Raw genomic sequence first — 12,321 nt, 5'->3', positions numbered from 1 at the left:
TTCATAGATTCATAATTCAAGATAAATCACTTTGTTGTTATTGATTGAACTATTTTGTATTGACAAGTTTAGCTTGTAAGTTATGTGCAATGAGCCAATAACCAAATATTAAAAATATTACTTTCTCTGTTTTACTAAATTCTTAATATTTTGAAATATAAAATTTGAAACATATTTTAAGACTCTTATTTTATATAATTTTATAATTTATTTTTAAATTTTTCTTTTTCTAAAATAAGTTTAAATATTAAATTTTTATTCAAAAAATAAAATCTTAAAAATACAAATTAGATAAAAGTCTTAAAGTAGATGTCTACCTCTCTAATTCAAACGTTAAAAACCTATGGGACGGGAAGAAGGGAGTGATAATTTGGGCAAACTGTACCAAATTTAACTATTTACAAATATCTTGTTTGAAACAAAAAAAAATGTAACTATCTCCGAATTAAACTTTTGTGACAGTCACAATAGAATTTGATCAAATTAATCTCCAAAGAAAAAAAGAAGGTTGCCATATACATTATTTCTTCCAACAAAATGACCCCACAAAATATAGCCAGAATGTGAAATAAAGTTGGAAACACTCTAAACATATCACTGAGTTTCACCACCACACAACTGATCAACTGAACAAGAAAAAGGTAGAGAGAGTAAATAAAAGACAGAAAACAAGAAAAAAAGAAAAGCCGAATTTGAATTATGTCTCTTCAAAAATTTGTCCTCTTTGCTTTTTACAAACATTTCAACTTTATTATACAACCAAGCCAACACCCTAACACAACTACTGCAATTATTTAATCCCCACATAACCACCTTTCTTGTAATATCATAATTTATTCAAAGTGGAAATGCCCACATTTTTCGAATCCCAAGATACCAATAAATCTGCTTCTTCCTTTTCCTTCTCTCAGTGATGATATCTATCATTTCCTTGCAGTTGACTGACTCACTTCTTTTTCCAAATTTCTTCACTTTATTTTCTTTTTCTTTTTTTGTCTTTAACAACTCTATATATACATTGTTCCTACTACTACTAGTAGTAGTACATAAATAGAGACTGGCATTTGAATTTCTATATCATTGTTACATGCTCACTTTGTGAAACAATGGAAGATCTTCACTCTATAGCTAACTACAGTGGCTTCTGCTCTTCTTCTAATCTTGGTTGGGAATATCACAATCTTGGAGTTTTCAATGCAGATATGTCTCATTCATGTACATTCTCTATTCTTTATCCTTTGTTCATTTCCTCTTTTGTCATTTTGAGTTTCCTCCATAGACACTCAATAGATTGCTAAATTATCTGTATATTAATGTATACTAATGATTGGAAGCATGCATTTTGGTATGCAGTTGTGATGGGAAGTAACACTCCACCATATTCCTCATCACTTGATGATAATCTTTCTGATTATTCCACTGGCTATCTCCAAGATGCGTTGTTTGAATTTAGCTCTAAACGAAGAAGGCTGCTGTTGTTCTCTGCAGACCAAACAAACTTCTCTGCCTGCCCTATTCAGGTAACTCTATCAATGCTTGTTTTAGCTGGTTATACATCCATGCATGTAGTTACATTATCTAAGAAATTAGACACAACAATGTCTATATATATGTAGTGATACAATAATACAACAACCAACCAAAGTAAAATATAAAAAATGTATTTTCATTGTTAATAATACAATCACATTTGAACATCACTCTATTTCATTGTATAGACTTGCTGGGAAGAGAATTTAAGCCAGATTTATCCTGAGGATTTTGGTTATCTCAATCAGACTTGTAATGAGACAAATGAAGTGAAAGGTGACTGTTTATTTTTATTAATATGGGTACATGATAAAAATCAAGGAATGTTTATTTATTTAATTATTGCTGCCTTGTGTACAGACAATATGATAAATGACAATAATAGAGATGCGGAAACATCAGAGGAAGAGGCAAGGCCAGCTTTTAAAGGCAATGCTATGTACTCTTACCCATCTTCACCAAACAGCAAAGATTCAATCCAAAACGGGTCCATTTCTGGAACACTAGATTCCCTAGCTGCCCTCTCCCCTCTTTTAGTCGGTATGTTACATATAATTTAGCTCTTTTTTCAATATTTGAAATTGACACATATTGTTACCATAACTAATATGTCGAAATTATGATTTGTGGTGTTTTATTGAATTAGTGGTATGTGTCGGAATACCGATTTGTAATTTAAGGGTAATTTTTTAGTGAATGATATATTGACATTTTATTGAATCGGTCGAATGTGTCTGACTGATTTATCGGTTATTTTTGAAAAATCGGTAACTACGAGTTGTTATCAATTAGAAGGAAAAAGTTGGATACATGCAAAAAAATGGTGCGAAACTTGATAAAGAAAAAAGAAAAAAGAGAGGATAAATCTTTTGTATTTTTTGTTGGAATAAAAAATGGTGTGAAGCTTGAGAAAGAAAAAAGAAGAGATAAATCTTGTTAGTTACTTAGCAAAGCATGTCTAACTATGATATTTCCTTTTTCTTTTCTTGTTTTTATTCTTTTCTCTTTATTCTCTGTTTTTGAATTTTGCATCAAATATATAATAAATTTTATTGTATAATTAAGTTGATTAAGACACAAATGCATAAATATGTAGGTAACTATTAATAATTTCATGGCACTAATTACTTATATAATTGTATTAGGGGATGGAGAATATGAGAAGAAAAGAAAGGTGATCATGACAAGAGTAGTATATCCATTCGCAGTGGTGAAACCAGGAGGCATAGAAGGCGACATGACGTTAAACGACATCAACGAGAGAATTTCGATGACTCCGACGAGGCCGGTGAAGCATCCGGTGGGGGATTATGCATGCCGGCCGATAGCTTCACCTCACGGACATGGCTTGTCAGGGAAGGCTGTGGTGGCTCTAACCAAGATTCAAACACAAGGGAGAGGCACAATTACTATAATTAGGACTAAAGGCTAATTGTGACTGTTCGTATTTAAGTTGTTTAATACTACTTTTCCATATTTTTACTTGCGGAAATTGTATAGACATATATGTACAGGGTTACTTATATGTACGTACAATTTTGTTGCTTGATTAATCTTTTTAGCTTAATGCATTAAAAATACCAGGTGCGTGTTTCCGCCCTCAATAGTAATAACGAGATTTCAATATAAATATATATTAAAAATGCGTTCTTATTTTCAGTAATCGTCTTGTATTCTCTCATGGTTCGAATGATTTTAATAATTAAATATAAAGAAAACTGTACATGAGGTTGGCCTCAGTCAAATTATCTGAGATTAAGACAATTTATACGTGATATTTTAAGGATAAATCTATAAATATAAACATTACCTATATTCACAAATATACCCCTATGTTATATTTATTTTTTTTAGGGATTTTTTCATAAATACCCAAGTTGCTGAAAAATATTGGCAAAAATACGGATTAAGCTCGTATGCAACCACATATGCCACCGGTGCAACCTCGTAGCAACCCACGTTCATATTTTTACAAATATTTTGCTAAAAACTTGTATTTTTGATAAATTCTATATATCTTATGAGATCATTCTCAATATCACCAATCTCTTAAATATAAAGTATCAACAACATAAAAAAAATTAGAAAATATACGGTCAATCAAATGTTTTATTGAATCATGTACAGTTGCATATCTATTTCAATGCTCATCATCGCATTATTACTTTACTTGTACTGTTTATGCTAGTACTAAAACGAGGAACGTAGAATACCAAAGGTGAAAATGAATTGATTTAATGGACCTACACAATATAATTGGGATCGAAGCATGCAAATATATACAATATACATGCAGCTTTTGTATAGAGATCACTACCTTTAAATTCGCAGGCGTTGAAATTAAGTGATCCTTGCATGTGTTTTTGCTTGTAGCCTCTCTTTTTCCGTCTGACTAAAATACGGAAAGAACATCCTTAGTACAATAATTTATACCACAATAATTTATACCACGTCTACCTTTTAATCACTTAATCATATAATTTAATCATCTTATAAAATTCCAAAGGCTACAGCACAAGGACATGTGATATAGCCACTACCTCTCGCAGAGATGCACAAAAGGCTCCGGACCGGATTTTGATCGGATCTTGAAAAACCCAGGTTTTGACCAGGTCACGCTTTTCGGATTTTGAAATTGACTGGTCAGGCCGGGCGGGCAGGGCTTTCGGAAAATGTCAGAGTCCGTTTGGGCCCTCGAGACGGATCTAATTGGACTTTTTATCGGGCCAGATCGGATCTGGCCGAGCTTTTTTCAAATTTAAATCGGATCGAGTATTATTAGAGATTCCGAAGAATAATATGTTAGCATATAGATCATCGTAAAAATGTATTAGTTTATATGAAATATTTTATGAAAATATTACTTCGTTGAAAAAATTTAAATTCGGCAAAAAAATAAACATATTTATAGAATAATATGTTTTATCATTGTTATGATAACAATGATATCCAAATATATAGTGTACTTATTATATCTTTTTTCACTAATTATGCAACAAAATATATAAATAATATTATTAATCACAAATATGTATATATTTATATGTTTAAATTATTATTTATATTTATAATAAATGTGAATTTATAAATATATAAGAAAATATATTAGAATAATCAGATTATAACCGAGTTTTTTCGGGATTTTAATCGGGTCGGGCTGGGCCGGGCCGAAGCCCAGACTTCTAACTGGGCCGGGCCGGGTTTTGCCTAAAAATATAGGACCCATCGAGGCCCGAAACCCGGGCCGGATTTTAAAATCCGGCCCGGGCCGGGGTTTTTTGTGCATCTCTAAATCCAGCCCGGGCCGGAGCTTTTTATGCATCTCTACTATGCGATTAGGCGTATCTCATTTTCACATTATATATACTCATATATGGCTAAAATAATTGTAATTTGATAGAATTTACCGGGTAATTATTGGGGAAGTCATGATCCACCCTGTATGGTTGTAATCATTTGGTCACAACTTTTTTTTACATAGGTTTAGTAAGGATAATTGACATAAATACATAACGATTTACCTACAATTGATGTATGTGAATCAGCACCTTGTTTAAAAATAAACAGATATGGTCCATCCCAAAATTAATAATTTAATTATAACAAAAATGAATTTTACTAAAATCGGGGTCCTACAAGTATGTCTTATTTTTATTATTTTGTCACAGCTGATAGTACTAAACTAAATTGTGTAATATGTCTTTTTTACACACACTTACAGGTCTTTAAATCAAATAATTAAAATAATTATTTTTATTTTTTTATTTTTATAAATAAAAATATATAACAAAAACTTTAATTTGCAAAAAGAAAAAATTAAAAATTAATATGTTACAGGACATAGAAATGTCTGGAGAAAAAGGGAGTATAATATGCTCTATATGCAATATGGTTGAACGGATCTTTTGTAATTTAAATACAATAAAAAAATCCAACTTGAGAAAATAATCGTTGTAGACATACATATATCTGAGAAAGTCATGTTGCAGGAAATAATTAGGTTAACGATAATGCCTTGCTACAGCAGCAACCTTGATGTAGATATATAAACAGAAAGCAAAACACATTACTCATGTTAAACGATTAATGACCATGCACTCATACAACAATAACGTGAAAAATAAATTGCCCTTTTTCTTTAAATTCATTCACTACTATTTGGGCCATTAGTTTCCTGTTAATTTATGGGTACTGGCTGGGGAAGTTTATTATATATATCTATCTACTCACATGTATACAGTTGGAGTAAGCTTGCGCTTTATATTTCTAAAGTTTTTACCAACTATGATTAATAATTAGAGAAAACTGGTCTGGGATTGTTCTCGGGTAAATTACCTCGTGTTATAACATTTTATAGTGTGATATTTTATGGACAAATATAAATATAAATATGACCCTCATGTGTTTATAAAAATATCCCTATATTATATTTGTTTTCTTTTAATCTCAGATATGTCTCCTCAAATCATCCTCATGCCAGCAATCTCTTTATATTTATTTTTTACCTTAAGAGTCATGAATATTTAAATACTATTGTTATATGCTGAGGTAAAGGTGACCGACTCTACTGTCTCTCCATTTTTGAATGTCTAATTCAGAAAGATACGATTTATCTGGATTCATCAATTTTTTAATCGTATAATTCTCATGTTTGTTTAAAGTGTGTGCGGTTCACTGTATGATCACAAGATGCATGTAAAACTTTAACACATTACAGATTTAAATTTGAAAATAAAATTTGTTCCATTTTACAAATTGTAGTGCATACAAATACGAATATTTAGACAGTAGAATATACGAATATTTGAATTGGTAACAAAAAATTACTAGCTAGAATCATTGTTCTTAAAATTTTTAATTTTATTAATTAATTCCCGATTAATCCTCTATAAGGTACGTCATCACTCCAGTTTCTAAAATCCCATTAATCTCCGTGTCTCCTTGATCGGTATATTTAAAATAAATTAATCGAAATATAATTTAATTTTAATTAAATTTAAATACTAACTATCAATTATGCACTATGATAAACATATATTAATTTATGAATTACAAATAAAATAAGGGTTTTGAATTTAATATAATTAAAATATTAAATTATTTCCGATTTTGTCTCAGATCAATTCTTCCTATTAATTCTAAATAGATATTTTAACCAACCTCTTCCTATTAGCGGTTTTTATAACATTGACCAGAATGATTGAACTCCAATCATTATCATAAAGGTGTTAGTTTTTGGTTCGCAAGAAAAGACGTCAAAACACTAATGTTGTGCAGTGAAATTTTACTTGTTCCTGTCGGTACAACATTTCAACTAGAGTAGCTAGCTAGTAAAACTTTGTGTTTTTTTCCTTGGTAGGCTCAATAGTTGTTCATTAGTCACCAAATTTAAGAATATAACCCATGCCGGTCCAAAAACATAATCTAGTTAGTCTCGCTCTGATTCCGTTCCTGATATAAACTATCTACTTGGCAGTTGGCAAGCTAGCTTATTATGTAAAACCAAGCAGAATGCCAGTATGTCTTATGCATTGATAAAAACCAAAACCACCTACACGTTTTTGTGAAGTAGATTGTGGTAGTCAGTAAAGTAGCAACTAATTGTTATAAGTTCTGTTTTCTTCTTCAAATTCTATTGGGGAACACTGAACGGTGTCCGTGACTATTTTTTGGCTGAATGTAGAGGAACCATATGATAAACTCTTAGATGGAAAACACATTTTTTGTTGGTGCATGTGAAATATAAATTACTTGACTATGAAGAATTGTAGCAGAGAATTTGTGGGATATTATGGAAGTTCATAAAAACTCGAAACACGTGTTTGACATTATTAATTTGGATCATTGGAGCTCCAGGTGGTTATGTAAGGATGAGATAAATATAGTATGTTTATGTATGGAGAATGTTTGATAGTTTTAGAGAATAAAATCCAAGTCCTGACATCCATTGTCTGAGTCTAGCAGCACTGCAGCAGCAAAACCATGTTATTGCCCAAAAATATGTACTCACTGAAGCTGTATATTCAAGTTTGTTTACATCTACCTGGTTGAATTTTGATCTTGTTAACTAACTACTGCACTCTTTGAAAAAAAACTTAAAAAAACAGGTACTCAAAATTATAATTTTCGGTTAAATTGTTAAATATATAGGTGAAATACATAGAAACGGTTTTCTGTGTGTAAAGAAATTGAAATGGCTGGATTACAAAGAGCATGTCTGGGAACTAGCAAGTTTTAACTTCAATGAAATCAATGCCCATTTTAAATTTTATTGGCCCGTGCAAAATAAGAAGAATGGGATTATTACTAGATAAATGTTAAAAAGTGAAAGTGGGCTGTAGAGCTCGGTCACTTTCAACCTACTCCCAATCTTTACTAGCTGTTAAAATTATACATACACTAATTTACTATTTCAAATTTTATTTATTAATTTAATATTTAATGTATTAAAATATATTTTTTTTCCTAAATTTTTAATGTTTTGATAACTTATAAATTATGATTTACCAAACACTTTATCAACTTATAATTCACTTAAAACTAAAATTAATCAAACACCTAAATTACTTCTAAATAATAATTTACATATCACTTATATGACTTTTTCCTACTTACATTTTTTAAAATACTTCAAATGGCCCCTTGAGTTGTACAAAATGACATTTCATGTATATAGAAACCAACCAAATATAATGGACTCACATTATTTGTAACATTTTGTTAAGCTAATTTTTCATCCATGACGTTACTCTAAAGAAGCTGGGACTCTCTACTTCGCAAATTACTTGTCAATTTAACTTAGTACATATATTTTAAGGTTTAGAAAAAATATAGCTCAACCCTTCAAAAAAATATATTACTTTTTTACATTAAATTTAAGATTCAAATCTTAATTTCAAAAAGAGCAATGTTACATAATCCGAAAAAAAATTCAAAAAAGTTCTCAAATGACACATAATGTGTTATAATTTGTAAACTCATATGTACGCATTAGGGGTCTCATATTAGTAATGAGTGAATAACTAATAATATATCGATAATTAAATATTCGAGAACAATTTTAAAAATCCTTTTGAGAATTTTAACATTTCTCTATAGAAAATGAAAGTTGAGAACGAGTGCCATAATTTCAACCCAAAATCTTATTTGTGGAAACAAATCCTAAATAACACATGCCTTATATTAATTTTCCACAAACATGGGCCATGTCAATCCGGCCTTAGAGCACCCACAAAGCTGGTGCCTGTTTTAAAATATGTTGAGCCCAACTTGTAATCCACGTAAGAAAAAGTGACCCGGGAAAAGAAGTATATGTATGTCTCCAACGCAGGGTCTCTTCAGCACGTTTTTCAAAATTATTTTCACAATATTCTATACTCCCACACTGATTGCACTAATCTGATTGCACTAGTTTATTAACTTGAACACTAAACTTATTTTTTTATTTTCTAAAAATAACTCGATTGTACTAGTTTAAAATTCTAAATTAAATAATAAATTTAAAATTATAATAATCAAATTAAAGTAATTAAGATATTAAATGTGTTAATTAAATAAGAAAAAAATATAAATAAAAGTGATTATATTATCAAGAACATGAAATAAAAATACATTAAATTTAAACGTTACAACTTAAAAAAAATAACGATTATTATGAAACTGCGAGATATGCTCAACTAAATCATTTTTTAGCTGATGATGTGTATGTCTATCACGCATCTGCATATTGTTTTGGACATATGTTTCGTACGGGACAAATGATTCTTCCCCTAAATTTGGTTCCGGTAACCCATTTGTTGTATCATCATAGGTTGGTAGTGGACCAAATTGAGTAGCATATGTGTCTCTCTCGTCTTCAACAATCATATTATGTATAATAATGCATGCTCTCATGATTCTCCCAAGATCTGCTTTGTCCCAAAAGCGTGTCGGACCACGTACAATTGCGAAACGAGACTGTAACACACCAAACGCTCGTTCAACGTCTTTTCGTTGGCTTTCTTGATATTTTGCAAATAATTTTTTATTCTCATTGTGTGGACGAGGTATTGTTTTAACGAATGTTGACCATTCATGATAGATTCCATCTGTTAAGTAATATCCCACATTATAATTATTTCCATTGATAGTATAATTTACCTCTGGAGCACGACCTTGTAGCACATCATCAAATACTGGTGACCGATCCAAGACATTTATGTCATTATTTGATCCAGCAACTCCGAAAAATGCATGCCATATCCATAGATCGGATGATGCAATTGCTTCAAGTATAATTGTTGCAACTCCTTTGTGACCACTCATGAACATTCCCTTCCATGCTTTTGGACAATTTTTCCATTGCCAATGCATGCAATCAATACTTCCCATCATACCAGGAAAGCCACGAGCTTCACCCATTTGTAATAAACGTTGCACATCATTCGAGTTCGGCTTTCGTAAGTATTCACCCTCAAATACTGTACATACAGCAGCGGTGAATTTTTTCAAGCATTCAACCGCAGTATTCTCTCCAATACGAACATAATCATCAACATCATCAGCAGAGACACTATAAGCCAACATACGCATTGCTGCAGTGCATTTTTGTAAAGGTGATAAACCTTTTCTTCCAACTGCATCAATCCTCTGTTGAAAATATGGATCAGAATTTGAGACAACATCCACAATACGAAGAAAAATATGTCTTCCCATACGAAATCTTCGCCGGAATAAATTTTCTGGATATACTGGATTTGACGAAAAATAATCATTCATTAGACGTTCATGACCTCCTTCACGATTTCTGTAAATACTTTTACGAGGCGTGGATGTCGTTGAGCTTTGTCCATAAATTTTGTTAAAAGCTCGAGTCGACGATTGCGTTTAGCATCATTGTAGAATTCTTCAGTGAACTCTTGAGCAAAATTTTGTGATGTGGGTGTTTGATTCATGCTAGTGTTTGTTGTGAATTGAATGAACTAACACGTCTAGTTTATATAGAAGGTAAAAAAGAATAACTTACAACGGCTTTATTAAAAACAAATAAAACAAACACTAGCTTCCAACGTCTAGTTTACAAATAAATACAAACAAACACTAGCCTCTAACGGCTAGTTTACAAACAAATACAAACAAACACTAGCTTCCAACGACTAGTTTCTTGCCATAATTTTCTCAAGCAGTTTAGCATGAGCCATTCGTTGAGCATCATTCATTGTACTAGTATCCGCCATAATGATTTGTAAATCGACCTCACTTTGCTTCACCGCAAGCTCCTTTAGTCGAATTTCGTTTAATTCTTCCATTATGTCCATTCTTCTTTTGTCTGCAACTTGTATAGATTCATATTCAGCAACTTCTGCAGCTGTGGCCTTCCCCTTTCCTTTTCCCTTTCTACTAGTTGCAGCTTTTGTACCTTGAGGACGAACCAGTTCAAATTCTTCAGATGTTGGTGTATCGTTATTTCCTTCTGATGAGTAAGCTCCAGAACTACTTAATTTAGTTCTTTTAGAACTTGCACTAGTTGGAGGAGGTCTCCACTTGGGATGTCTAAAAAGCTCACGCCAATGAAGCTCAAAGTTGGACTTCTTCTTGAAATTAGTTAAATGATAATCGTGAGATTTCTCGACCAAATTATCCATATTTGTACCACTCCCGGCTGTTTGTTGAGCCTGATCATAAGCTGCTCCAAATTTCTGAGCACCTTCATTTATTCGTTGTCACCTTTTTTTAATTGCCATAACTCCTCTCTTAATGACACCGGGGGATGTATCTTCACAATATTGTTGAATTCGACTCCAAAATGCTTCGGCCTTTTGATCAGTACTGACTAGTGGATCAATTGACACATTCAACCACGCACTTATTAGGAGTTTATCTTCAACCCACTTCCACTGACCGGTATTTTCTCGTACATCTTCGCCTTCTTCACAATCATCATTTAGATCAATAACATTTTCGTGGGCAAAGACCGACACTTGTGTTTCGGGAGAATTTTGAATATTAATTGGTATTTGTTGAGTTTCAAACTGTGAATTTGGAATTGGAGGAAATGGATAGTGATAGGGTGAATTTTGAGGATACGAAAATGGAAATTGAGAATTCTGAGGAGGTGAAAATTGATATGGAGAATTCAAATTTTGAGAACTAAAATTTAAATTTTGTGGGTTTGGAAAATAGGAATTTGGATATGGATATGGAAATTGATGGTTTATATTTTGAGAATTTGAATTTGGGTTTGAAGATGGGGGATTATTTGGGTTCATTTTTTGCTAAGAATTTTTTGAAGTAAGAAGTGTGAATAATAAGGGTATAGAAATTGATATTTATAGAAATAAAAATATTACCGTTTATATAACGGTTACGATTTAAACGTTAATATTGTAACGTTAATACTGTCAATATCTGCATAAAGTTTTACCTATCACATGTATGTACAGTTTTGACAACAAAGTATTATTAAAATATTAACTTGTGGGCAAGTAACCCCGACCCAGGAAAGTGTCTCTGGACACTTGCAACTGTCCCTCCAACCCTTGCTTTCTCACTTGTCCAGCCACTTGGACAATTTCCTTGTCCCCATGCATGACTTGACCCCGCGTTGGGGGTGCTCTTAGGTAATAAATGTTAGAATTTTAATCTAAATTTAGAGATAAAAATATTATTTGTACGTATATTTTATAGATCATATGAGATACCGTAATTTATAATCTAGCACTTGATATATTACATTTAACAGTTAATCAAAATATGTGTCCCTCCGTAAGTTATCCCTAACGGCGTTAACTTTTTGAGGGGTAAGATTATCTT

At 31.7% G+C, this 12,321-nt stretch overlaps 2 protein-coding genes across 3 annotated transcripts; one reads left to right on the top strand and one right to left on the bottom strand.

The window, feature by feature from the left end:
• Nucleotides 1-1,008: 1,008 nt before the first annotated feature.
• LOC141724460 (uncharacterized) lies at nt 1,009-3,110 on the top strand. 2 transcript variants are annotated; one of them, XM_074526626.1, is made up of 5 exons: nt 1,009-1,215; nt 1,354-1,520; nt 1,719-1,782; nt 1,891-2,070; nt 2,676-3,110. In XM_074526626.1, the coding sequence occupies exons 1-5, from the start codon at nt 1,107-1,109 to the stop codon at nt 2,960-2,962; spliced, it is 807 nt and encodes a 268-aa protein (XP_074382727.1). In that variant the 5' UTR covers nt 1,009-1,106; the 3' UTR covers nt 2,963-3,110. The 2 variants fall into 2 exon arrangements, with proteins under 2 accessions (XP_074382727.1, XP_074382719.1); XM_074526618.1 differs by having other exon boundaries at nt 1,017-1,215; nt 1,719-1,806.
• A 6,052-nt stretch (nt 3,111-9,162) lies between these two features.
• Nucleotides 9,163-11,153, bottom strand: LOC141717842 (uncharacterized). The gene is made up of 3 exons (XM_074520052.1): nt 10,666-11,153; nt 9,906-10,351; nt 9,163-9,851 (listed from the first exon to the last, which is right to left on the bottom strand). Exons 1-3 carry the CDS (start codon nt 11,151-11,153, stop codon nt 9,163-9,165), a joined length of 1,623 nt encoding a protein of 540 aa, XP_074376153.1.
• Between the last annotated feature and the right edge of the window lie 1,168 nt (nt 11,154-12,321).

This window comes from Apium graveolens, chromosome 1 (genome assembly GCF_009905375.1).
Source record: "Apium graveolens cultivar Ventura chromosome 1, ASM990537v1, whole genome shotgun sequence".
Taxonomy (NCBI): Eukaryota; Viridiplantae; Streptophyta; class Magnoliopsida; order Apiales; family Apiaceae; genus Apium; species Apium graveolens.
Note: the sequence above shows the minus strand (reverse complement) of the source record. Positions and strands in the feature narration are given on the sequence as shown.